General features: G+C 41.7%; 8 protein-coding genes across 8 annotated transcripts; 4 read left to right on the top strand and 4 right to left on the bottom strand.

Annotated features, from left to right (window-relative positions):
* Window positions 1-185: 185 nt before the first annotated feature.
* Window positions 186-1,238, bottom strand: LOC6500645 (chymotrypsin-2). Its single transcript, XM_001953601.4, has one exon. It carries the CDS (start codon window positions 1,196-1,198, stop codon window positions 332-334), a length of 867 nt encoding a protein of 288 aa, XP_001953637.1. The 5' UTR covers window positions 1,199-1,238; the 3' UTR covers window positions 186-331.
* A 624-nt stretch (window positions 1,239-1,862) lies between these two features.
* Window positions 1,863-2,896, bottom strand: LOC6500644 (chymotrypsin-1). Its single transcript, XM_001953600.4, has 2 exons — window positions 2,088-2,896; window positions 1,863-2,028 (listed from the first exon to the last, which is right to left on the bottom strand). The coding sequence occupies exons 1-2, from the start codon at window positions 2,819-2,821 to the stop codon at window positions 1,956-1,958; spliced, it is 807 nt and encodes a 268-aa protein (XP_001953636.2). The 5' UTR covers window positions 2,822-2,896; the 3' UTR covers window positions 1,863-1,955.
* Window positions 2,897-3,248: 352 nt separating this feature from the next.
* Window positions 3,249-4,288, top strand: LOC6499918 (chymotrypsin-2). Its single transcript, XM_001953599.4, has 2 exons — window positions 3,249-4,057; window positions 4,123-4,288. The coding sequence occupies exons 1-2, from the start codon at window positions 3,275-3,277 to the stop codon at window positions 4,192-4,194; spliced, it is 855 nt and encodes a 284-aa protein (XP_001953635.2). The 5' UTR covers window positions 3,249-3,274; the 3' UTR covers window positions 4,195-4,288.
* Window positions 4,289-4,805: 517 nt separating this feature from the next.
* Window positions 4,806-6,113, top strand: LOC6499919 (chymotrypsin-2). The gene is made up of 2 exons (XM_001953598.4): window positions 4,806-5,038; window positions 5,185-6,113. Exons 1-2 carry the CDS (start codon window positions 4,839-4,841, stop codon window positions 5,810-5,812), a joined length of 828 nt encoding a protein of 275 aa, XP_001953634.1. The 5' UTR covers window positions 4,806-4,838; the 3' UTR covers window positions 5,813-6,113.
* Window positions 6,114-6,621: 508 nt separating this feature from the next.
* Window positions 6,622-7,722, top strand: LOC6499920 (chymotrypsin-2). Its single transcript, XM_001953597.4, has one exon. The coding sequence runs from the start codon at window positions 6,697-6,699 to the stop codon at window positions 7,513-7,515; it is 819 nt and encodes a 272-aa protein (XP_001953633.1). The 5' UTR covers window positions 6,622-6,696; the 3' UTR covers window positions 7,516-7,722.
* A 40-nt stretch (window positions 7,723-7,762) lies between these two features.
* Window positions 7,763-9,217, top strand: LOC6499921 (chymotrypsin-2). Its single transcript, XM_001953596.3, has 2 exons — window positions 7,763-8,961; window positions 9,016-9,217. The coding sequence occupies exons 1-2, from the start codon at window positions 8,253-8,255 to the stop codon at window positions 9,141-9,143; spliced, it is 837 nt and encodes a 278-aa protein (XP_001953632.1). The 5' UTR covers window positions 7,763-8,252; the 3' UTR covers window positions 9,144-9,217.
* A 3-nt stretch (window positions 9,218-9,220) lies between these two features.
* On the bottom strand, window positions 9,221-10,295 carry LOC6500643. Its single transcript, XM_032449887.2, has one exon. The coding sequence runs from the start codon at window positions 10,259-10,261 to the stop codon at window positions 9,356-9,358; it is 906 nt and encodes a 301-aa protein (XP_032305778.1). The 5' UTR covers window positions 10,262-10,295; the 3' UTR covers window positions 9,221-9,355.
* A 6,585-nt stretch (window positions 10,296-16,880) lies between these two features.
* LOC6500642 (putative carbonic anhydrase 3) lies at window positions 16,881-23,324 on the bottom strand. Its single transcript, XM_001953594.4, has 4 exons — window positions 22,619-23,324; window positions 18,468-18,539; window positions 17,821-17,979; window positions 16,881-17,757 (listed from the first exon to the last, which is right to left on the bottom strand). The coding sequence occupies exons 1-4, from the start codon at window positions 22,644-22,646 to the stop codon at window positions 17,111-17,113; spliced, it is 906 nt and encodes a 301-aa protein (XP_001953630.2). The 5' UTR covers window positions 22,647-23,324; the 3' UTR covers window positions 16,881-17,110.
* Window positions 23,325-26,062: the final 2,738 nt, after the last annotated feature.

Here is a 26,062-nt window from a genome sequence, read left to right as displayed (position 1 = left end):
TAAATGACGTAATTGAAATATTTAAATATGTGGGTTTAGAGTTTAGCTTAGGTAGTTTAGGTAGGCTTGGTTTTAATTAGGTGTTAGGCTTGATAAGCTGAATTGGATTATCTTGAACCATAATTGATTCATAAAGTGGCTTCTATTTCATTCAAGTCGCAAGAAACCAATAAACTAGTTTTATCTTAACTTTTGATTAGCTCATAAGCTTATACCTTTTATTTTCACAACAATTCTTTTGCACAAACCATGAGAAGATGGTGTCATTCTTATCTTACCTAGGTTTGATTTTAGGATAACCTAATCGAGGTAGGTATTATTCCTTTCGTCACTAACTACCGTAGTTACTGGCGTAGCAGTTGCAGGAGCTGCACGGTCCTGAAATCATAGTTCGGATCCAGTCCAAGTAGAAGTACACAGAGGCGTGGCTGTCTGGGTAGCCGAGGGCACAGGGATAGCCCCAGTTGACGAGTCCGTAGAGAATGCCATTCGCCACCAGGGGACCGCCGGAGTCTCCATGACAAGCCCCCTGACCGCCAGAGGTCAGAGTGCAGACGTGGCAGGGTCCGTTCATTGGGTCGTTTGACATCATCGCCTGGCAGGTCGGATAGTCGACGTGTGTGAGGTAGGCCTTTTGCAGGATATCGGGTGTATCGCCCCAGAGTTCGGTGGATCCCCATCCCGTGAGCAATAAAGTAGTTCCATTCGCTAGGGGCTCTGTTGGCAGTGGAGCCGGTTGGGTGACCTCGTTGAAGACGATTGGCTCGTTCAACCGGATCAAGGCTATGTCGTTGTAGTACGAGGGACTGTTGTAGTTGCAGTGGATCCAGTGCTCCTCAACGGTGTACAGGGCATCCGGCTTCTGCCACTCGACAGTTCCAGTGGCCACGCGCAGGTAGGATGGGTTGTAGCCGTAAACGCAGTGAGCTGCCGTCAGGACATGGTACTTGTCGACAATGGCTCCGCCGCATATATGATCCCCGTACATTCCCTGCAAGGATATCTGGTAGGGTGCCTCTCCCAGCGACGCATTCTCGCCATTGATCACACGGCCTTGGAAGGTGCCGGACTTCGCCTGGCTAATCCTCTCCTGCTGCTCCTCTGTCGGCTGCACCTGTCGGATACCACTCGCGGGCCTATTGCATCCCAATGCCAGCAGGGCCAGCAGCAGGACCGTACTTCTTCCGATTCGAGCCATTTTTGCGGCTGTTTGAGTTTCAAAGTGCCAATTAAACCTGCATATGGGTCGTGATTTCGCTTTTATACTTTGTAGTTTTTGTTATATCGTAAGAGTTTTATCGTAAATCGGAATCGGTGTTTCCGAGAGGTATATCTATATCATAAAAGTCTGCAAATCATAAAGTGATATAGACGTACTTTGATTACGATTTTGTTGCAGGGCAATCAAAGTCATGGACTATAAACTGGACATTGTGAGGAGATATTTGTTTTCAAAGTCAGGGCAGAAGCTTAAATATCTTAACTATGATATATTTAAAAAATATATCTTACATTTTTAATCTTTTTTATATATTTTGGGCTTAAAAAAACCTTTAATAAACACAACCATTTTCTTTTAAAATTACTTCATCCAAATAAGCTCACTAATCTCATAATTGCCTTTAAAAATACATTTATTAATATTATGAATACTTTAAAAAAATCCCCATATTATTGAGTTAATTAATAGTATTTCCTGCTAAATATTTCACAGCCCTATGAAGCATAACAATATCTCATGTCATAATAGCCATTTCTGTCGAAAAAACACCCATAAAATCATTAATTGCCGAACTAAAAACAAAGAATGACCACAACCTTCGAATTTCCCAGCGCCATGAGTAAGTGGATATGTTATCAGGTGGGGTTTATCGACGGAATTGAGTATATTTTTACAAAGTCATCATAAGAAACCATAAAATAACTTAAAATCTTGGTTGGTATTTTTGTGCATCTCATGTAACACGATTCTTGCATCCCGATCGAGTTCGACGAATCCAATCCTGGTAGTAAACTGTATTGGCGTGCCTGGGATTAAGAGAGGATATTAATAATATAAGTAATAAGTTTTAAAGGCTTTAGCTTACATATCCGGCATTCCAACACCACAGGCCCTGCCCCAGTTGACCAAGCCCACCAGCTTGCCCTCCCACATGATCGGGCCACCTGAGTCCCCGGAACAGGAGCCTTCGCCCTCTTTGGTGAAAGTGCAAATGTGGCCTATGTCGATTCCGGTGTGGTAGTCCCAGGCCTTCCGGCACTCCTCATGATCGATGACTGTCAGATTGATGGTCTGCAACTGCTCCACTGTCGGCCAATTGATTTCCGGAGCACCCCAACCCGTAAGAGTTACCGTAGATCCTGCGGGGGGCTGCTCGGAACTAAGTTCGACGATCTGGGTGCGTTCGTTGAAGATGATCGACTCATTAACGTGGATGAGGCCTATGTCGTTGTTGTACATATAGGGTACATCGTAGAGGCAGTGGACCAAAGCCTCGTCCGGAAACAGAGTCTGTCCAGGATTGAGGCGATCATTGGTGCCCACTATGATGCGCAGGTCTTCGAGATTAAAGTCCAGGGCACAATGGCCGGCTGTGAGTATCCATTCCTTATCGAGGATGACCCCGCCGCAAATGTGGGTTCTCCAGGTTGTTTGTATGGATACCTGATATGGGGCCACCCCGTCCTCCGCCTCCTGGCCACCCACAATCCGATTGTCGGAGAGTTTAGTGGCCAATCGTTTGCCGTCGATGACGTCAATGGAACTGCCCATTCGGAGGAGGAGAATCCACCAAGCTAATGACAAGAATCGAAACTCCATGACACGGGTGACACGCGGGAGTCGCGCGAATTAATGGCCAGCAATGGAAAATTGTATGATCCAACTGTGAGTTTTTATATGGTTTCCCATATAAACCTATTTTATCGCGGGTTTTTTTTTCCGCTTGACCACCGTCCGAAATCTTTACGACCGATATCTTTATGGCGGCAAGGATAAAACCCGACTCGGTATTGGCGGGTCTCGTTTTAATTGGACCGCGAAGACCGTAAATGTTGTTGCCCGGAATCTCGGCTCTCTATAAATGCACCGAGCCAGCTAACCGGCCAGCTCACAATGCCCATGTCCACTAGGAGCTATGAATGTCCCTTATCACCCCCGGTTCCCCATAAAGTTTCCATTATCCAAAACCAGGCGATAAGATCTCCCATTGGTGAGGTGTAATTTTTGGTCAGTCCACAAGGGGAATTTCAGTTTCAATTGCACGTCGCAGTCATGAGAACTTGGCTTAATTTTCTGGGGCTACTGTTGGCCGGAACAGCTCTTTTCTGCTCCACGGAAGCTATACGGCAGAGAGGAGAGCCGTATCCGGGGCTGGCCAATGTGAACAGACTCAGGACGAGTGCGATGAGCGCCAGTGGACCGGAAGGTCGCGTTATTGGAGGCTCAACCCCAGCCGCGGGCACCTGGCCCTGGATCGTGTCCATCCAAAACATCTACTCGTACCATATCTGCGCCGGCATCATTGTGGACAAAAGGCATGTGGTCACCGCCGCCAGCTGTATCTCCGGACTGAGGGCCAAGAACCTCATCTGCGTCACCGGCACCAACGACTGGTGGAATCTGACGGCATCCTACTACCAAGTGGAGAAGATCCACGCCCACTGCAACTTCGACAAGCCACTCTACCACAACGACATCGCCCTGTTGGAGCTCAACGAGGACATTGTATACGACGATGTTACCAAGAACATAACCCTGGCGGACATTGACGAGTTGCAGGAGGGCGATGTGCTGACCATGGCTGGGTGGGGCAGCACCGAGGCCCAGGGCACCTACGAAAGGTACTTGCAACAGGCATCCGGAACGTATCTGCCCGTAGACAAGTGCCGGGACAAGTTGCAGAACCAGGACGATGTGGATCTGGGGCATGTGTGCGTCCAAATGAATGTCGGGCAGGGTGCCTGTCATGGCGATACCGGAGGACCCCTGATTGACCAGCAGAACCGACTGGTGGGAATCGGCAATTGGGGTGTGCCGTGTGGTCGTGGCTATCCGGTAAGTAATCTTCGCGCCCGTAACTCTATTCTTAACCCTATTTATTGCCCTTTTTATACCCGTAGGATGTTTATGCCCGAGCTGCCTTCTACAATGATTGGATTCGCACCACCATCAACGGGTGTACAATCTCCTAGACATTGGACATGTATTATCTATGCACTGAGGGAAAAACTTTTTAGATAATTCCTCAACTGTTTATGTAAAATATAAATAAAGACTTGAAATATACTTCTTTATGTTTATTCTTTTAATTGAACTAAGTTATTTCAATTCAATAAATTAGTATACTATTGCCCCTTTGTTAGCCAGCTAATAGATCAGAATCTGTTCCACAACAATGTCGAACCAAAGGACCTATATTCAAAGGACCTAAACTATAAAAGATAACCCTGTGACATGATAAATTATATTAATATATCTGATTAATATAAATCAAAACAATCTAATATCTCTACAAGATTGTTTAGATTTTTAAAAACTACATCTCCCTAATGAAAACTATAGTTTCTTATCTAGTTTCTCGTTGATTTTTTTCCGGTGTACTAACACTCATGATTTGTATTGCTGATTTAATAAAAGTTATGGGATTTTTATGGTTGTGAGAGTTTGTGGGTTTTCAAAAGACTGACCATGATTGGAGATTGCACAACCTTTATGGGACCTCATTAATATCAGGCCCGATACCAAATATCGTAGCTCGAATATCGTATTGTAGGAGGTTAGCTTCTTTCTTCAAAAATTAAACTGCAATTAGTCCAACTTGAACTGCTCGTCCAAAATGTCTTGCCAAATCAGAGTCGTTCCTCTGGCTATCCTTGTCCTAGTGCTGGTGTCCTCTCTGGAGGCCAATCTCAGGACTCGTGCCTTTTCTTCAGGAGTGACCACATACGACAAGCAGTTTAGTTCCAGAATTATTGGTGGAGAGATCTCTGCAGTAACTGCAGCTCCCTGGCAGGTTTCGTTGCAGAATCCTTATGGGTATGTAAATACAACAAGGATTTAGGGAATTAGAGAAAGGATTATAAAGGAGAACTATAAAAAATCTTAAGCTTTCAAATCAAAAATCGAGACCAATAAGTCCTTGGATCTTAAAAAATCTCTTAATTTTCTGGATATCCTTTCAGAAACCTTTTCTGTAGCGGTGTTATTATCCATGATCAGTACGTTCTCACGTCGGCCAGTTGCGTGAGCGGACTCCGGGAGAGCTATATTAAGGTGGTTACTAGCACTGAGAACAATTGGGGCCTAGCTGGCTGGCTGTACGAGGTGGAGAAGATCATCACCCACTGCAACTTCGACAAGCCCCTGTACCATAACGACATTGCCCTGCTTAAGACCAAAACCCTCTTCGCCTACGACGAGGTAACCCAAAACATTACCCTTGCTCCGCTGGAGGACTTGGTGGAGGGCGAGAAGCTGACCATGTACGGCTGGGGCAGCACCGAGATCGGCTCGGACTTCTCCTGGGAGTTGCGCCAACTGGACCTAACGTATGTGCCACCCGCGAAGTGTAATGCCACCTACGGCGGCACATCCGATCTGGACTGGGGCCACCTCTGTGCCGTGGGAGGCGTGGGTGCCGGAGCCTGTCACGGAGATGCCGGAGGATCGCTGGTGGACAGCAAGGGGCGCCTGGTGGGCGTGGGCAACTGGGGTGTGCCCTGCGGCTACGGATTTCCCGATGTCTTTGCCCGGGCCAGCTTCTACTACAGTTGGATTGAATCTGCGATTAATGGATGTGCTATTGTTTAAAAAATCAATAAAGAGTTGTAAACTTTGTGGTCGGACTTTGGTATCAGCGAAGTGAAGAGTCATTATCACAATAAAAATCAAATGATATTTGATTTCCAATTAAGTTCTCTACTACTAAGTACTAGATATCTAAATACTTTTCATTCATTTCGGGAAAAAACCAAGACAGCAGCACTCAAAATATAAGATCTTCTGCCAACGATAATCCCATTAATTGTGTCAAAGTCCAATAGCCAATGATTTCATATATTTTACTGGAAGTAATTGATTAAAGGAAAATATCTTGATAATCTGTAGACCAGACGTCTGCATGTTTTTGTAATTGAGGAGTGATAAGTTAAAGCCAATTCAATTTCTTGGCAACAATAAAATATCAATGGGTTTTTCGGAAAGGAATAATACCAAAACCCAAAAATTTACCATCAAAAATGTTTATATCAGTTTTGTTTACTATTTGGACCCTACCATAAATAAATACTTTAACTACTTACTATCTCTTAGTAGCCTCCCATTAATTTCGTAATTATTAAAAGTTCTGACACTCTATTATCGATCTCGTAGTAGAAGACCAAAGTCCGTACACACTGCGTATGAGTAATCTGCGAAAGGCGTGTTCTGTCTATCACTCACGGTCCGAATAGGTTCTGTGCTGTGGGGGAGGGGTAGCCCCCTGGGTAATGGCAATTATCATCGCCGAAGCTGAAGCTTCCCCCGAACGCGGCGGCAGCTTATCGCCTGGCCCGCATATTCAAAAGAAACTCTCGGCCAGATAAGAAAAATTTGCGACTATAAAAGCAATTGCGGTGCCAAAATGCGAGCAAACGATTGCGGAATACGTAACAAAATAGTTTGAAATTTTATTTAAAAAACAAAGTCCGACCAAGATGAAGTGGCTCCTGCTGATCAGCCTTGTGGTTATCCTGTCGCAGTGTTCGGGTCGTGGAGTGAAAATTCAACGCCGCCAGCAATTGAATCATCATCTGGGCACTGTCAAGCCGGAGACGAGGGTCATAGGTGGCACCGATGCCGCCACAGGATGGGCTCCCTACCAGGTCTCCATCATGAGCACCTTCGGGGAGCATGTGTGCGGTGGCAGCATCATTGCCCCCCAGTGGATTCTCACGGCTGCCCATTGCATGGAGTGGCCCACCCAGTATCTAAAGATCGTCACCGGCACCAATGACTATACGAAGCCAGGAGCCGAGTACCTGGTGGATAGCGCCAAAATCCATTGTGGACACGACAAGCCCGCCTATCACAACGACATAGCCCTGATCCACACAGCTAAGCCGATCGTCTACGATTCCCTCACCCAGCCCATCCGGTTGGCCAGCAAGGGATCTCTCCCCAAGGTCGGGGATAAACTCACCCTGACTGGATGGGGCAGCACCAAGACCTGGGGTCGGTATGCCACCCAATTGCAGAAGATCGACCTGCGGTTCATCGAACACACCAACTGCGCGTCCAAAGTGCGAAACGCCAACTGGCTGGGCGAAGGACACTTGTGCACGTTTACCCAGGAGGGCGAGGGCTCCTGCCACGGCGACTCTGGTGGTCCTTTGGTGGATGAGAGCGGAGTGCTGGTCGGCGTGGTCAACTGGGGAGAGGCCTGTGCCATCGGCTATCCGGATGTGTTTGGATCGGTGGCCTACTACCATGATTGGATCGAGGAGATGATGACGGAGGCGGGCAAAGCCTGCTAAAATGGAGGGGGACCTCAAAGTCTTCCGAGGGGGTTCAAAAGCCAAGCCGAACAAACAAAAAACAAGCATGGGGCCATTCTTATGGCCATTCTTTTGCCAAATTGATCAAATTAGCCAGTAGTAAAATTTTATCACACAGATATCGTATACTCACTATGTTATTTACGAACAAATAAACCTGCAATTGCGCTTCAACTGAAAATAAAATTTTATGTCTTCATTTTTTGCGGACCTTTTTTTCTGGAAAGCTACCAAGATCATCGACTTTACGAAGAAATCCCCCACTTTCACCTGCCAAGATAGTCCCGGTCTGTCAGTCATGTTTCCAATCAATCATGACAGTTAATTCAGATAGGTGATTCACGAGTATTGAGGTTTTTCTAAACAAACAAATATAACGCCACCCATATTCGGAAGTAGGAAGCCTTTTCTTATCACCGTTTCAATTGCCCCCTTTTAGATTATTACGTTACTTTTAATGGGAAGAGCTATCATTTGCCAGTTAAGCGAAAACCTTAACTCTGACATTATCAAAATTACAACCTTGTGTTCTATTTTCGGAGACTCCTCTATCTACGAAAAGGGCTCTTGACATTCTCAGCGGGATATTTCCATTACCAGATAGAGCTCCAAACGTGACAAAACTTTGAATTTAAAGCCTACACCTTGAGGCTCTTATATAAAAGACTCTTTCAACGTGAAACTGAACTCAGTTTTTTTAACTTCAGAAAGTTACTATGTTGATTTTCGTGCTGCCTTTGATTTTGTGGAGTTCCTGTGCCTTCAGCCAGATTCTATATCCTCCTCAGTACACAACTAACCGCATAGTGGGCGGCGAGGAGGCCGCCGAGGGCATAGCCCCCTACCAGATATCCCTCCAAGGAGCCGCCAGTGGCTTACACTCCTGCGGGGGAGCCATTATCGACGAACGGTGGATCATAACGGCCGCCCACTGTACCAGGGGCAAGGAGGCTTCGGCTTTTCGAGTCCTGACAGGTACTCAAGACTTGGACAAGAATGTCACAAAGTACTACTACCCGGACAGGATAGTGGAGCATTGCAATTACGCGCCAAGGCGGTACATGAACGATATAGCTCTGCTCCATCTGAACGAATCGATTCTGTTCGATGACTCCACCAAACCGGTGGAGCTGGATCACGAGGCCTTGGTGCCAGGATCGAAGCTCCTGCTGACAGGGTGGGGGACTTTATCCTTGGGCGGAGATGTGCCCAAACGCCTCCAAAGTCTCGAGGTGACATACGTGCCCTACGAGCAGTGTCGGGCGGCACATGATAATAGCACTCGGGTGGACATCGGTCATGTTTGCACTTTCAACGACAAAGGACGGGGCGCCTGTCACGGAGACTCGGGAGGTCCTTTGGTGCACAATGGCAAGCTGGTGGCTCTCGTCAACTGGGGCATGCCCTGTGCTCGTGGCTATCCAGGTGAAATATTCTTATTATTATATTTATTTTATTATTTCAATTATTATCTTTTAGATGCCCATGCTTCCATTTCCTACTACCATGACTTTATTCGCACCCACCTGAGTTCTTCCGAAACTGATGGCTTAGATGAGAACACCGAAGAAATGCCCTCAAACAGGGCAAAAGGTCATTGTAATTGAACAGTTAACTACTTCCATTAGATTAGTCCAAGGCAGAAAATAAACCTATCCCAAAAGCCACCAAAAAACACTTTTTTTAGTAACAACTGCGTTTTAATACGGCATTCGGTAACAATTACACATCTATGTAATCACTTAAACCTAGGGGCATGGATGACAGCTAACTAGATCTGGAATCCAGATATCTGGATGTGGCGAGCAATGAAGAATACTTAGAACTGGTTCGCGGGCAGGTAATGAGGCCCAATGGGACCTCCACTGATATTGCCGGCTCCGTTCTCCACGAAATGTCCCTCCGATGGCAACTGCTGCTGCGGCACCTGCTGTTGCTGCTGCTGCTCTTCCTCGTCCTCTTCCTGGGGATCCAGGGAACCCACAACCGAGGTGATGGGCGCCACACCTTCGTCGGTGATGGTGGAAGTGCCTCCCAGGGTGTCGTACTGCGACTGGATCTGCCTCTGGGCATTGAGGGCCTCTTCGGGAGTCCTGTACTTGATGAAGAACACCTCTGGCTTGTTGATGTGCTGTGGCGCCTCGGCAATGGCATCCTGCAGATCGGCTGCCGTGGTCTTCTTGGCCAGGACGTACACCACGGTCTTCTCCTGCTTGAGGGTCTTGGCCAGGTTGAGAGCAGCGGCCTTGTTGGTCTGAGCCGGGGTCTTCACGAAGAGGACGTTGTAGTGGTTGCGTGGCTGCTGGGCCAGTTGGTTCAGCTCGTCCTGGACCTCGTCCTCGGACTCCTCGGGAGCAGAGTGGATGAAGAAGTTCTTGGTCACAATGGGACGCTTAGGGATCCTGACCCTGGGGCGAGCACGACGCTGTTGCTGGACGGGAGCAGTCTGGAAGTTGACGGGGAAGCCAGTTGGCATGGGGAAGGATCCTCCGGAAACAGGGCGAGACTGGGACTGGTACTGGTTGCCACTTGGAGGAAGATAAGGCAGAGGCAGGGGAGGAAGCACTGGGTGGGAGGCCTGGACCTGGGCCTGTGCCTGCTGGAGCTGCTGGTTGAGCAAATGGGCTACCACCGGAGGCTGGGACTGCTGCTGGATCCTATAGTTGTAGCCCGCCTGGGTCAGACTGATATCGGCCTGGCAGACCGACAGGCTCAGGGCGCCCATCAGAACCGTCTAAAATCAAAAGCAAAAAGAACATTATAATCCTCAGATATATCCAGAGTGTCTTGTAATCCACGCACCACAAAGATCTTCATGCTGTCGCTTGGGTTTTGGTTTCTGTCTCCTGTTAGCTGTCTTAGCCGGATGCTCCCACTTGGCTTGGCTTGTCTCTCGGATGTGATGATGTCTTAACCCAGTTCGGGTCTTTTTATACCAAAGCCCAGACCCACAACTAGTTTATAATCGGAAACAAATCGTGAAATACTATGGTAGTGTGGCTACCACACAGTTGCAACAGTTTATTTTTCTTTCGGGGGCCATAAAACACAAAAACAACATTAGATATGCGTGGCGGAGACGTATGTTTGGGTGGCAAGTGGATCTGCCCTTTGTGTTTTGAGTTGTTTTATGTTTTATGTTTTGGGGTTCAACAAAAGTCAGGCGAGAGGAAATTTTAACAATAGTGGAGATGATACACATATGGGATCTGCAAATGTTGTAAATATTACAATAAAATTCAGTTTACATTTGGGTATTCAAAAACAATCTAAAGTAAAAGGGAAATAGATAAGATTTAGGCAGTAACTTATGTACTAATTGATGCTTGAAATATTTTGGGAGACTTCTTAAGTTAAGCCTTCCTTAACAAAATCACATAAATGGAAAACCAACTTTAATATTAGCTTCTAACAACTTTGCAAATTTAAATGTTCCAGCTTGGTCAGTCACGGCTGCCAACTTAACAATCAAAGTCTCGTTTAAATTAATACTAATGTTTTTGGCAATATTATTTTTTTGGCACTTTAGTTGATATGTAAATATTGATGACGAAGATGGGCAACGGCGAGGTTACAAACCCACCCAGCTGCGAATGCACTTTTGTCTTTCAGACCATTGTCTCGTTATTTGTTTTATGGCCCCAAAACTTGATCCATCAAATGGAAATTGAAATATTGTAAATTCGGGGACTGGTCATGCAGTCCAAGACAGTGTGTCTTGGAGTATTTCGCATCTATCTCGGAGTGATCAAGGTCTAGGTCTCTGTATCTGCTCGACTGGGCGGAGATACATCTATATCGTGGGGCGATATATTGCCAGCTCCAAATGTGCCAAATTGACACAAGATGAGCATATGTTTTGCCTCGGATGGGTCGAAGTGAAGGTAAATCACCTGATAAAATCGAAAGCAAGCATTTCAAATTTGGATTAGCTTGTCAATCGGACATGCCCCAGGTTGCAGCAGTTTCCAGCGGAAATTAGTTGTCATAACAAAGAGCTAAGTAGATGCAGATGGATTTGGTCTCAGATATGGCCATATAGGGCTAATTGGCAGCCCTATTATTGGGGAGTGAATGTATGGTAACTGGGGATTACATCCGACATCTTCCTTTCCAATTTGCTAACCCACTTAGCGTAGGAACTATAGTATAGGAACTTCTGCCCACAAATCAAAATAAAATCCAGCCAAGGGCAACCAAGCTTCAAAATGATAAGTTACTCCACATTTCTAACGGGGGTTATCCATTTTTTAAATTTGTATATTTTTGGAAGCCAAAAATTGGGCGAAGAAAACAGGTTTCCTACTTTCTCACGCCAATTTCGAGGGCCATGACGAAAGGCCAACAAACATAGAAATGAAACTGAAACTTTGTTTACCTTTGAGGGGCTGAATAGTTTGTTTTTAAAATGCAGAGATCTGTCAAATAAATATACGATATATATCCAGTGGTAATGTGAAACCGAAATTACTTTGTCATTAATTAATAGCCCTGGCTAAATGCATTTAGGATGAAAGTAGCCTTACAAAAGCCACAGAAAATTAAATTAAATCAAAACGAAATGGAATCTGACCAAAAGAGCTCCCTGTGATTAATGAGTGTCAAGTGTTGCCGAACTTTGCATATTTTATGCAAATCAAATAAGTTGCTAAAATGTTCAAATAGCAAACAAAAAATGGGTATTGAATGCAAAGCACTCGGTGCACAGACAGATTAGCTAAAAAAAAAATAAAACACAAAAGTGAATGTTGACGGGACACAAATTATGATTTGCGTAACAAAACTATTTTAATAATTTATTAATTCACACCATGAGAGATTTTGACATTGGGGGCCTTTGTCCGCTCCTATCAGTATTACTTACAGATCCACCAGTATCCCAGTCCCAATCCGAATCCGCATCCGACTTCGATTCCAACTCCGTCGTATTGAAATCCGTCGAATCGATTTGATTGGGCGATAAATGCCCCTTCGAGGCCTACCAGCTCGGAGTTCGGATAATAAATGCCTTTTTAATTATTGGCCTACAAACGATCTGAATATTAATTATGGGACACCTCGAGTTCACAGCTATTTTTGGGATACCCCAGACAAAACGTCTATTATGTTATTAAGCATGTGGAACAAATTTTGTTTTTTTTATAATATCTTTTTTTGGATTTAAGCCGACAGCTTTTACACGAACCCAGGCACTAATTTTTGACAAATGAGCGAGGATCGATCGCCGAAACAAGTTAAGAGGTTGCTTTTTCAATAAGCCGAATAAAATATTTGATAAATGCTTCCGAAATAGGAAATGTATGTTTTTTGAGCCATTGCACAGTGGTTGATTCCATAGGCCAAAAATAAAAAAACGACAGTCCGAACTTTTCCATTTTTTGTCTTAAAATTATTTCTTAACAGATCAATAAAACAAACGGTATTTTCATTTTCGTTCTGTCCCTTTCCCTCGCTGTACGAATAGCGGGAGAAGAGAGACAAACAAAACTCGTGGTCGTTGCAGTGAACGCAGCTTAAAAATTAGCTCCTTCGAAAAAATTTAATTAAAATAGTAAATCGTGGTCAATCATAATCAAATAAAATGAATTATGAAAATAAAGGCATGTACTATAAAACGGAGTAATTTTTATGTCAATATGTGTCGTGTTATTGTTTTAAAGTTAGTGTTTCATTAGTGACCTGACGAGTGGCGAATTTTTGTGTATACATAGAATTAAGATAAAGAAAAAGTTGTGTTACCCGTCTCTCCCTTTAATGAAACTTATTTATTAATAATAGTGAATGTTTTCTTAGTCTATGTTCTAAATTTGAGCTGCAACTTTTTGCAACCTTCTGACTTATTCCATTTTTTGTGTTCGAGCAAATTTTATGTTTTGCTGTTTTCGTGCGTAGTTTGTCTTTTGTTGTGTTCGTCTTATTCATTTGTGCTTTGAAATCTTAATTTCGCAATTGTGATTTTTTAATTTAATTAACTTTGTTTTTATATACAGGCAATTCATATCAGTGCAAAATATCACGTTTAAATATTTTTGAGATGTGGTGCTCAGTAATAGGTTCATTTCCTGATAAAGCTAAAAAAGTATATGACGACCTACAACATAGATTTCAATCTGATGGTTACGAAATTATTGAAAATATTTCTAAGAAAGTACTTGATTACTTATTCAAAAAGTTTGCTGATATGTGGAATAAATCCTATAGAAATAAAGTAAAAGTTATTCAAGTAAATTCTGATTGGTTAGCAAAATTTATATATTCAAATTTATGTTCATGTTTAAGTCAATCCAGAAAATCATCTGATCGAGGACGTCCAAAATTAAGTCTAGCAGTGTGCTCAGAAAGAACGAAGAGGCGAAGAATAGCAGAAATATCAGAGGTCAATCAGTCCGCTGCGGATGACATACGTTCGGTTTGCAGGCAACCGAATCCTTCGATATTTCCAGCAAAGGAATGTGAAGTAGTAGATCTTATAACTGAAGCTAATTTGACAAAACAGCAATATGAACACATCAAAAGCTTTGTTAACAGTAAAATAGAGGCAAAATTTTTTCCCTGTTACAATAATATTTTAAAGGGAAAACAGGAAAGCTATCCAGAACTAATAAGTGTTACAGAATCTGACATAGAAGTTCCGCTACAAAGCTTATTGGACCACACTGCGTCTCGCATTTTAAAGTTACAAAGCGATGTAACAGATAAACTTGATGAGTCTCATAATTACCTCACTTTAATAGGGAAATGGGGCTTCGATGGCAGCTCTGGATACAGCGAATATAAGCAAAAATTTTAAAATAATAATTTGGAAGACAGTTGCTTATTTGTGACATCATATGTTCGTCTTCAACTATTTGTAAAATCTGATAATGATAAGGAACAGAAAATTATTTGGAAAAACCCACGACCATCGTCTACCCGTTATTGCGGCCCGATTCGCATTCAATTTTAAAAGGAATCAGTAAATTTAATTAAAAATGAAGAAGAGTATTTTAAAAACAAAATTCAACAACTAACTCCCACCGAACTTAAAACGGCTACCAACCGGAAATTCTGTGTTGATCATATCCTTCAACTCACAATGGTGGATGGCAAAGTGTGCAATGCCTTAAGTGAAACATCATCTTCAAAGTGCTACATATGCCAAGCTAGACCTACGGAAATGAACGACATTGACAAATGCCTACAAAAAAAAGTCAGAACAGATCGGTATGAATTTGGATTGTCTCCATTACATGCGTATATTCGTTTCTTTGAATATTTTCTTCACGTATCATATAAACTTGAAATCCGTCAATGGCAAATAAGAGGGGAAGAAAATAAAGAACTGTTTCAGAGAAGGAAACAAAATATTCAGTCCGAATTTCGTGAAAAAATGGGTCTTATTGTCGACAAACCAAGAACAGGTGGCAGTGGAAATTCAAATGACGGCAACACTGCGAGAACATTTTTTAATAATCCTCATTTATCGGCTGAAATAACAGGCATTGAACAACATTTAATTGAAAAATGTGCAACAGTACTGCAAGCCTTGTCGTCTGGATATAAAATCAATGTGAAAAAATTTCGAAAACTAGCACTAGATACTGCAAGGGAACTAACAACAAAGTATTCCTGGTATTATTTGCCTTCTTCAGTGCATAAAATACTTATTCATGCCCCAGATGTTATTCAATATGCATTAGTATCCATTGGAGAGCTCTCAGAAGAAGCTGCGGAGTCGAGGAACAAAGACGTTAAGAAGTATAGACTCAATCATACACGTAAAACCTCACGTATTGCCACTAATAAGGACCTTATAAATCGGTTGTTTTTAACTTCAGATCCTTTCATAACCGGGCAACGAAAGTTACCCTCCAAATGTAAAACGATTCTTTCGAAAAGTGCTTTTGATTTGTTAGAATAATTTTATTGTTTATTTTATTTTGTATATTGATAATAAAATGAAATTAAAACATATTTAATAAATAAGGAATTTTCGAGCCTGAAAGTATGCAATTGAATTAAAGCTTTAAAATGTTATTTTGTATTTTTTTATGGCCTTAACGAATTGTTTTTGCCTTTGTTTAATAATGTTCTTCATAATATTGAGTCTATAAAGAAGCACAAAAATTTTGAGCTCCATATTCCAACTGGAACTATTTTTGGCCGCCTTCGCCATACATAATCAACCACTGTGCATTGACAAAAAGTACAGCGAAATTAATATTTGTATGTCAATATTTTTTAAAATGAAAACAATAATCTAATAATAAATAAAAGAAAAAAAAAACTATAACTACTTTTCTTTACATATGTTCCTTTGATATGTAAATCATGCTTCTTTTTTATCTTTTATTTAAATTAGTTGCCTTCCTTGGCATTTATTTTGTGAAAAAAATTATTATATCTGAGCAAAACCCCTAAAAGTATACTGTTTTTCTTAACACTCGAAATAGTCTTATATTCTTGAAGCCCAATTGAATGCTACGAAAAAAATTATATTTAACAAAAATATTTAAAATCTTTAAAGATAATAAAAAATATTATAAAACAATATAAAAAGGACTCTTACAATTTGTAAACAATCTAAGCAATATTAGGAATTGAATTGAAAGTATTTTATTTTTTTTGCAAGTTAAAAACTTTTTCCTTTTAAGTAGCTCCGATTTTCCTATCAAACATATTTCTGAAAATAACTTTTAAGTACTTCCAAGTCTGAGTACCTAGATAAAGTCGCAAATGATTTATCGAACTGCAATAAATTTCAAAGTAATTCTGCACTTTCGAACTAATCACCCTTTGGTCACTTTGATTATTTGACGACTCTGTGTATCTCCTCCAAGGCAGATAAGATAGTATAGTGATTTTATTTTAAGTTGTTTGTGTACTCGGCCCATCAATAAAGAGTTGGACACGCGTTTCAATCATCCACAATCAATCGAGTGCCAAGAGGTCCAAGTGTCAGTCCACAATGAACACCAATAAGCGAAATCAAATTGTAGGGACAATGGCTCGGGGTGTTTGTTGTAGTTAATTTATTTAGCATCCATCCAATATCAATTAACTTTATCAGGCAATAAAATTGGTCAGTTGACTTCGAGCAGTTATCAGTGATTTCTAAAATTCTATTCGGTGATAAATTCATTTATGCCACCACTCCAAGGAATCACACTGACCGAATGGTGTTATAAAAATATTTTATTCACTCCAACTGGGGTCTTGTGATAAAATATTCACAGAAATAATAGCCAATCACTAGTTATTTTTAGGTATATGACTACACGTTCATGGGAAGACTGGTCAGTTTGAACTTTCAACGATTATCGCACTGTAGGCCCCCCATATAAGTAAGATACCAACAGAACTGATTGCTTGTAGAATCTTTCATTTATTATTGGTGAAATTTGCACTTATTAATGAACATTATACAAACTGACTAGTTATTTTTCTCTTATTAATTAATGAGTATAAATTGTCCTGTTTTCCGGTTTTATATTTAAAATCAAATTCGATGTATCGTGACGACTTCTTTGGTACGAGTATGTCATTGGCTGCTCTCTATTAGAATTTTCTTAATTACAGATAATTACATATTTAATTACAGGAACTTCTGGCCGGCTACCAAGACGATTAGGCTCAGAGCCAGAGATCCTGTGACTCCGGACGCTCCCGATTTTTGTCCCATCACAAACACAACAGCACGGTCGTTTAGACTTTGGTTTTCACGGTAGTTGTTGGTCAATTGTTTGCCCTCCTCATGCTCGATTTCTTTGAACTGTTTCACCTGATCAAAGGTCACGGGACGGGTTTCGGACATCACGATCCACGTGACAACCTCGGCGCAGTTGGGCGTGGTCAGGGAACCGGCATACGTAAAATAGTTATCCATATTTGGCAGCAATTCCATAATAGCCAGTTTATTTATCTTAAGTGAAACTGCGTTATTTATGTTCGAGGCATTCTTCACGTCCTTCAAGTGTTCCACAATTTTTTCGATCCCTTGGTTTGGGGTAGGAGAAGCATGGAAAAGGACTCCGATCACTAAAAGGCCGTCCTTGAATTCGCTCGCCATGGACATATTGGGGTAAATGGTATTCCTATGGACGATGTGCATCTCCAGGGGATACCGGATGTCGTTGATAGTATGCTCCGACCACCAGTGGAAGTGGACTTGTTCGACAACGTAATCGCTCAATAGTCCACCCCCACTGACAATCAAATCATCATCAAATCCCGATAGTTGGACTAAAAAAAAATAAATACATAATTATTATGTTTTGGAATTAAAATCTTAAGTTCTTGACTCACTGCTGTGGCCATTGTTAACCATTTGCAGATCGCTCTGGGGGTCGTCATAGTTCTTTAACTTCAAGGGATCGAATTCGCCTTTGAGAGAAGTGATGGCATTTATATTTATGGGGCTTTGCCTGGTTCCACTATCACAGAGTCCGCCCCACTTGGGAAAAGCTGTAAATGGAAATATATTTGTCGTATTGAAAATCAAATAATCCATTAAATTCAATCCATTCCTATTCATCAATGTCAGAACTTCAATTTCAAGCCATTTTTTGGCAATTCAACTTTCTGCACAAGCAAAATTTTTATCTAAAATTAAATGCTCATAAATCAAACTTTATATAATTGGCTACTGCTTCTATCAATTAAAAACTCTTTGAATTTCTTGGTTTTTCGCAGAATTTCCAAAGTCCGAGTCCATCGAGCGGCGGCTCGCATTTATCATTATTTATGTTCAATTTGCATACACAACAATTTTGTTCAATTTGGCCCAACTATGCCCCGAGCACGTCATCCTATATAGTGGAGGAGATCGAGGGCGGTATGCAAAACACTTGACAATGGACAGAAGTGATCCACTCTACGCGGGCTTTTTGGCGTTGATTAACTAATTTTAGCAAATAGACTTGAATGGGTTTGTCGGAATTGGCTTTACTTACACAGAGTCGAATCGGTTTCCCAGTCCGGGTACCCCCAATCGTTGGCCCGGCCGAGTGCCAGGGAGCAGAATGCTGTAAGGAAAAAAAAAACAAGTTACAAATAAATATCAAGTATACGCCCCGTGATAGCGCTTAATGGCGAGTTAACTTCAACTTGACCAACAAGGCAAGACACGAAACACACATTCAGGGCCAAAAAATAAGACACATTAAAAACTGCAGTTGATGGCAAGCAATAAAAACCGAAAATTGAAGAACGGAGGGTCAATCTTGCCAATCTTTGGCAGCGTCAACGGTCGCACAGCCCCCATCACCTTGCACTTGAATTGGCCAAAAATAAACCAGAAATTTATGATTTCCTCCGCTTGTATCTGTATATAAGTTGGCATATTTAAATCAAGCAATATGTATATGGTACATAAATGTTTCATTAACCTGCCGGCCAAACAAAAAAATCGACAGACACTTTCTTTTCTGCCGACTAAAAGCATTTTGACATGTGAATATCAAAATATCAACTAATTTTTATGCGTGCGGTCAGCAGCTCTGGTTTTATTTTATATTTAGGATTTTTTTTACGATCCATTATGGTGTTTAAAAAACACTGAACATTCGCATAACTCGCATAAAAGTGTGATCTGTGATCAAATGGCTGTGTTTATTAGGCCAAATTCAACCTTAATGGGTTAATAAAAAGTCCACAAACAAGTATGATAATTTATGCTTCGTCTTTAATCTTTCGAATATTTATGCTTTCTGTTTGGCATTTTTGCAAGTTGGACAAACGACGACGACAGCTGTGAAAGTACTGCCCATAGCTAAATATAAATACTATATAATTGCTCTAGTATAGGTATTATGGCTTTTGCCGGGCAGCGTGCCGACCCGTACATCAGCTGAGGTATTATTATATACCTAATATAATCGTGGTTCGCCCTGTGACGCAATGATTTAGAGAGCAAGATTCCTGAGTTATGGCTTTCGTTTGTTGATTAGACACAATAATTCATTTTTGATTCTGGACATTAATGATTTTATAATAATTTACTTAGTAAGTAGCATTCTGTTTTTCATTGAAACCTAATCAACTTGAGCCATATCGAAGGCTATAAAATTTCCCCTTTTAATTGAGAAACGATCACAAGACCTAATGGTGGTTTGCCATTTATATAAATTGCACAGATAGTATGTAGAATCTGGTGGATTAAGGGAAAATCACTTGACCTGAGACCTCATACCCCATACCCTTTCCCTAGCCTTTTAATTTCCCCAAATGCTTCCTTCACACTGAACACATGCAACAAATGTCGGGCAACAATTTAAAGTGCAATTAAATTTGCACATGCAAACGACTCGGGCAATTAAATTTGACTAGTCAGAGCTTTGATATCTGATTAGAGGAAATGTTCTGTAATTCCAGCAGCCCCCGGGGTGTAAAAGTTAACAAAACGATAATTGGAAGCGGTAAACTGGCAATGCAAATGGTAGATAATCATGTGAAAAGTCGCTCAAAATAAACAAGTGGAAAATGCACTCAACGTCAAGTGAAAATATTTCAATCTGGATGGTAATTGTATGGAATTCTGCATCGTGTTTCCACATTAGCTTCACTTGGCATTGGCCTGTCTCGTTTATTTATTTATTTCGGCCAAGTCAGCAGAAATGTTTTCAACATGCATAGCTCAGCACCGGGCAAGCTAAAATACATAATATTTTGTCAAATCTCTTCTGAGAGATTCCGATTTTTAGAGCACTTGGTGATTTTCCAGACAGCATTTTATATACATTTTAGTGAGCACAATAATCAAAGATATCTCCCGCCGATACACAATTTCGGGAGTGCGCTCGGTTTTAAGACCCATTGTCATAATTTTGATAAGCTGCGATATCCAATAAATACAACTCGGGTCATGTGAATGGGAACAACTGATTTTTCTTATCAACTTCTCAAGTATTGAGGCTAATAAATCTTTTGAAAATGAATTAGAATTTTATAATTATTTAGACAGGAAACATGGATTGCTTTATAAACTCTGGTGTATATATTCCACATCCATATCTTGCTGTGTCACTGTGTTATAATTCTTTTGGGTATCTGATAGCCGAGACTTTGGTTTTTCTTAATTGCTCAAATATTCTGACGTCTGATAATTTGGCCATAAACATTAACTGGGATTGCTTTAGGGCATCGCAACATTGCAAATCGATTGTGGGATTGTGGGTTAAAAATTTTCCATCTGGACTGGACTTCGAGCGTCGAGTGCAAGCGGAAGAAGTTCAATGGATGATGATAAAGCCTTTCTTGACAAACAGACTAATGAGATAGTGAATGCCGGGGGCAGAAGCCCCCGGCTCAAGTAAACAAGACACTGGGGACAGATGACACTTAATGTAGTATATGCAAATAGGATGTATTGACAATTGAGATTGTGGAGTGGAAATGCAATTCCGCTCCGGCTCGAAATCAGAGCCCATTACAAACATGTCAGATACACAGAAGTTACAACGCTTCATTGGCGTCGAATGTTGGTAGTACAAAGAGGGTGTGTTCTCTTCATCAATAGCTTGTTCCACAGCTATCGGACAAAGCGATTGGGTACAGTTTTAATTTGGGCTTACTACTAGCAGCACTCCGTTTATTAAAAAGCTAACTCTCGTATCTAGAGCAAACTGAAGGCAATCTCCAGGGGGATTAAACGGTAGCCGAAAAAGCAAAACGGCTTAAAATAAAAATTCCAATTGAACTATAATCTATTGAGGTGATTACACCAGCCGTCACAAACAGGTATACACCAGAGTCATATAACGGGGACAGAAATCGCAGCTAATCAGGCAATAAACTACCTGACAGGTAAGCGAAGGCGATAAGCAGGTGCTCGGCAATGGCGCCTAATAGAACGATTAGGCTTAATCGAATCTTTTAGGGCTCCATAAACCCAACTTGGTTAATTGGAAATTAATCGTTTAATATTCATCCCCCCATCTCCGGTTTGGCTCAAACGCATCTAATCGGAGATTTCTGGAGTGCCATCTAGGACAAATAAATTACTTTCGACTATCTGGATTAGGTCAGCAGTTTTCGCCACCCAGGCACTTGGAAGGCCAGAAATATTTAGCTCTCGCTGACCTTATCAGACAAGTTGCCCCGTTGTGATGAGTCGATTGCCACCAGTATCTGTATCTGAGTTAGACGAATTAAGTGGGTATTTTCCAAATGCCCCGCACAAAGTCAACCACGATGGCAACAAGTTGTCTTCCATTCAGATATCTCTTCGGGCGCGTGATCCACGTCCAAAGTACGGGGCTCTGGAGTGCTGTCGGAGTTCTACTGAAGTGACGCACTGAGCTCAGATTCCAGATATCTGATGGAGTATGTGTTAGGGGTTTCAAATTAGATACCAGAATACCAGAATTTATTGCCACAGTAAGTCCCCCAATTTTATGATGTTACATGAAGTAATACTCGATTCTCTCAGATAATGACTTTTTATGGGAAGTTAAATAAACAGAATTTAAATATTGTGAAAGATTCAAAAAAAAAATCCCCCGGTTTTCTGAATATGTCTAACCCCAATTTGTCGTTCTTAATCGCCTTCAATGGCCAGAGTCTTGGACAGGATGGAGCCAATTGACAATACGACTCGTGCCTCGACGAGAATCTAAATAAGAGCCCTAATCTGCATTTGGCTGGAAAAATACCCAAGCTCATCCGAACACACTTCCGATTTCAATCATATCTATGAGAACCCATATCCATTGTAAATCGTACGTAAAAGGCCGCTTTGTAATTTGTGATCCCTGGGGGGGGGATATTATCACTTGTATATTGTTTGCGGCATCTTATCAATTCAATGGATCGGAATAATTATAAAATAAATAGTAGACACTGCGACGACAATTAGAATGTGGAGGAATGTGGAAATTTTTTGAAAGCGTGGGATCACCTCCAAGACGTGACTTTGTTTTTTGCCATTTTAGGGTTTACTGATTTGCACCTGCGATTCGAATTCGATAATCAAGAGCCCTGTGATTATTGTGACGGTTTTTCGGGTGTTTCGGTGAATCACTTTGAGTTAAAAGACTTCTTTTAATTGTCGTTCAATGAGTCACAATGGAATAAGGCGATAAATATTATTAAACTATTTATTTACCTAGCACCCAAGAGGTAATAAAATGCATTTCAACCGTATAATAATTCAACAACTATAACTTTTTTTATGTAATATTTAACGAATCGCTGTCACTTTCACTCGAATTTGCACTACAATGTGCTATTTTAATTTTTTTTTTTTATTTAGAGGCTGCCAGGCAGGACACGGAACCTTTGCTGTCTCGAATCCAACTCCATCGGCCTGGAGAATGGCACGCGTCTTTTATAATGGAACCACTTCGGGTGGGCCAAGAACGGAACCCGCAACGGTCAGGCACAGAATGATTATTACTGAAAAGCGGTGCGAGCATCGGGCAATGTGCACAGATACACTCGCACCGACCGAACCCACACCCACATCTACCGAGCAACCCATAGAGCACACACACACACACTAGCCATTGAATTGAATTACGGCAACGATGTACTCAGGTTTATATGCTCTTTATTTTTGAGGGTTTTCCGCTTTCCGCTCTCACCCATAAGGCACAGCACACATAGACGACCACAGACGCAATTAATGGCGAAAATCAGCGAACGAAGTGCATCTATCGCAGCAGCAGAGGACTACGCGCCCCCTCAGTCGGCGTCGACGCTGACGATGCAGCTTAAAAGCTGATTAATTGATAAGCAGGCTGAGAATGCTAAACGAACGGTAATTGCCAGTGGACCCTGAAGAATCTACACAGAGAGAAAGTAATGTAGTTCTATATATTGTATAGAACTAGAATATATTGTAGAATGTAGTTCTTGCTATTAAACTTAAAATTTAATATAGACTAATATAATAGAGGATATTAAAAAAAGAACAAATGTTTGTAAAATTTAAAATTTAATATAGTTCTCACTGTTTAAGAGAGCCATACGTCCCTCCCAGTCACTCACACACACACACACACACACACATACAAAAGCAAGCCCAAGAGCAACCGGAAGTGACGTATACGCTGCGCAACCAAAACTTATCACTCAGAGATGTCAAGATCGAGATTGTCATTATATTTGGCAAATAAATTTCAATTGATCCTCCCCACTTGCCAGCCAGTCTGTGGGGCGGTTAAAATTAGAATTAAATTAATTTACTGCAACGAAATGACCAATTGTTGCACCCACATGCACTTTCCCGCAAGCGAGACAAATGCTAATTGAGAGGGACAAATTCTCTAGTCGGCCCAAGTGTAAACGAGAGGTAATGATCTGCCTGTCGTCGCTGCTGCTGTGACCTTTTGTTCTGTTGACCGCCTACGTCATTAAATTGCAGTTAATGGTGCCAAAAGCCATAACCAAAGTCAATGTCAAGCGTCAGCTGTAGAAAGGGTATAAATAGGGTAGATAATTTGATTTTCTACCCTAGGCGGGTAAAATATTAAAATTTATATCCTTAACTAGTTTAATGACCATGCGTGACAAAAGAAAGTGCAGATTGTTTGTATTACTAGCTAACACATGTTGTGTTTTCCCCCTATAATCTAAAAGATTTATTTGTTCCCATTTAGCAAGTGGCCATGAAATAGTTGCAATTTGCTGCCACATTTTCGCGAAACAAATAAACCGGCAGGCTATTTAAATACATTGTCTTTCGTAGAAGAATAATTAAAACTACTTGTTTCCTAATAAACTATATAATTTAAACCCAACACTTTTTTAGTTAAAATTATTCAAAATTAAGGAAAATCCAATTCTCAAACCAAAACAATCAGAATTGTTGGATCAGATTAGTTTTAGTGTAAATCAACTGGGATTATAAATAGAATGCACTGCACCTTCTATCCATTTTATCACTCATTCGCCATCAATGTGCTATCTGTGCCCTGGATGCATGTGGGTGGGTGGGTGATGGCTATTCATGAATTGCGAAAAAAGTAAATTCAACAAGCGTGTTGACAAAAGGCGCTGCTTGCAACGTCACGCGATGGCGGGAAATAAAAGAACTGGGAGCTGACGGGCAAATAAAACGCCACATGTGACAAATGGCGGGCTCTGGTGACCCGAATAGTTGTTACAATTACATTAAGCGGTGGCGGGTTAACGGGAATCGGTCTGGGAACCAATTTAAAGGCAATTCAACAAATTAACATCGAATCAAATCAATTGAAACGTGCGAACATGTGATTCGCCCAGATCCAATTTTCTGATGAACAAGCAATTCAATTAAATTGATAGACTCGGGCAAACAAGTGAGCAATCATGGAGTCAGGGACATTGAATAATTCCAATGCCTTATCAATTTTTTGAAATTTCGCGCCAAAAGTTTGGTGCTCATTTTGCAATTCTCTAGGACTAGCATCCCTAGCCATCAGTGATGACACTTTTCCTAGAGGTGGGAGTGAGACAAGTTGGCAGGTCTGTCCAGCTGTCACTTTTCCGCGCTGCCACCCCATTTTGCAGGACAATCGAAAAGCAAATAGTGTTACCATACTTCCGCAAGACCAAAATCTCAAAAAAATTGAGGAGGCGTGGTGTTTGACGTTCAATCAAGTTAACACAAAACTTCTTTCATGTTTTGTTTAAATATCATTTTATATTTCGTAGAAGTCGATATTCGTTCATTGAATTTCAACTTATCAAAAGCGGATATCAAAAAGTTGGTCCATCGCCCAGAGCCGCGGACTGTCAACTCGGCACTCTGTTGAGAGGCCGGTCACACTACCGAGAAAGAAACAACCAAAAAGTTTGCGGAAGAGTGCAAGCATATTTTTCATTTTCAAAGGTTATAACAGCATCTAGAGGCGTTCACTAATCGCAAACGTAGGACTAAAGTGCCGGCCAGCCGTAAGTTGACAAATTATTGCAGCATTCAATGTATTTCAGCCGCATCGGGCGCCTCGAAAATTTTGCAAAAACCGAAAAACGAAAAAAATTTTGCACATCGTCGGCGGCGGCGGCTGCGACTGCGGTGCTGCTTCGGTGCTCCCTCTGCTTTGCCGCGGCGGCTCCTCTGCACCAGCGACGCCGGCAGCGATGTGTGCAGCTAAAAGATGGATGGAAAAACTGCTACGCAACGCAGGGCCAGGGCCTCCCCCATTATAATTTTCATAAATTAGGTGGTATGGAAATTATGTGTAAATTCGATATGTAAATTCGGCATGTTCCCTGGTGTGCGGGCGTTCTTCCAAGTGTGCGTGTGCGTGAGATTCTTATTGGAAAAGCGTGTGCTCATCGGTGTGAACATTTCGGCGGCTGCTTTGCATGCGTGTGTGTGTGAGAGTGGAAGAGAGAGAGGGAGAGCGCGCACACGCTTTTTTAAGGTGGTGTGAAAACACACACACACACACACTAAAACTCACGCACACAACAGAAGACAAAGAAGAAGAGGAAGAGCTGCGGCGCTACTGCGCTGCCGGCGGCAAGTCGCTGCTGTCACCGTCGTCGACGTCGCTGCACTTTGCCAGGAATTCTCAGTTGCCCCCAAAATAACTTCAAAAATTTTTTTGATTGCCATTGC

The sequence above is a fragment of the Drosophila ananassae genome, chromosome 2L (assembly GCF_017639315.1).
Source record: "Drosophila ananassae strain 14024-0371.13 chromosome 2L, ASM1763931v2, whole genome shotgun sequence".
Taxonomy (NCBI): Eukaryota; Metazoa; Arthropoda; class Insecta; order Diptera; family Drosophilidae; genus Drosophila; species Drosophila ananassae.
The sequence above is the reverse complement of the archived record's forward strand: the minus strand, read 5'-3'. Positions and strand labels throughout refer to the sequence as shown.

Bases quoted from the DNA above. Each gene is read 5' to 3' on its own strand.
- LOC6500642 (XM_001953594.4), bottom strand. From the start codon at position 22,646: ATGCATTTTATTACCTCTTGGGTGCTAG. The intron at 18,540-22,618 runs GTAAATAAATAG...TTTTCCTTACAG, and splicing joins TATTACCTCTTGGGTGCTAG to CATTCTGCTCCCTGGCACTC. The intron at 17,980-18,467 runs GTAAGTAAAGCC...TTCCATTTACAG, and splicing joins GGAAACCGATTCGACTCTGT to CTTTTCCCAAGTGGGGCGGA.
- LOC6499919 (XM_001953598.4), top strand. From the start codon at position 4,839: ATGTCTTGCCAAATCAGAGTCGTTCCTCTGGCTATCCTTGTCCTAGTG. The intron at 5,039-5,184 runs GTATGTAAATAC...ATATCCTTTCAG, and splicing joins TCGTTGCAGAATCCTTATGG to AAACCTTTTCTGTAGCGGTG.
- LOC6499921 (XM_001953596.3), top strand. From the start codon at position 8,253: ATGTTGATTTTCGTGCTGCCTTTGATTTTGTGGAGTTCCTGTGCCTTC. The intron at 8,962-9,015 runs GTGAAATATTCT...ATTATCTTTTAG, and splicing joins CTGTGCTCGTGGCTATCCAG to ATGCCCATGCTTCCATTTCC.
- LOC6500644 (XM_001953600.4), bottom strand. From the start codon at position 2,821: ATGGAGTTTCGATTCTTGTCATTAGCTTGGTGGATTCTCCTCCTCCGA. The intron at 2,029-2,087 runs GTAAGCTAAAGC...TCTTAATCCCAG, and splicing joins GGTGTTGGAATGCCGGATAT to GCACGCCAATACAGTTTACT.
- LOC6500643 (XM_032449887.2), bottom strand. From the start codon at position 10,261: ATGGGCGCCCTGAGCCTGTCGGTCTGCCAGGCCGATATCAGTCTGACC.
- LOC6499918 (XM_001953599.4), top strand. From the start codon at position 3,275: ATGAGAACTTGGCTTAATTTTCTGGGGCTACTGTTGGCCGGAACAGCT. The intron at 4,058-4,122 runs GTAAGTAATCTT...TTATACCCGTAG, and splicing joins CGTGTGGTCGTGGCTATCCG to GATGTTTATGCCCGAGCTGC.
- LOC6500645 (XM_001953601.4), bottom strand. From the start codon at position 1,198: ATGGCTCGAATCGGAAGAAGTACGGTCCTGCTGCTGGCCCTGCTGGCA.
- LOC6499920 (XM_001953597.4), top strand. From the start codon at position 6,697: ATGAAGTGGCTCCTGCTGATCAGCCTTGTGGTTATCCTGTCGCAGTGT.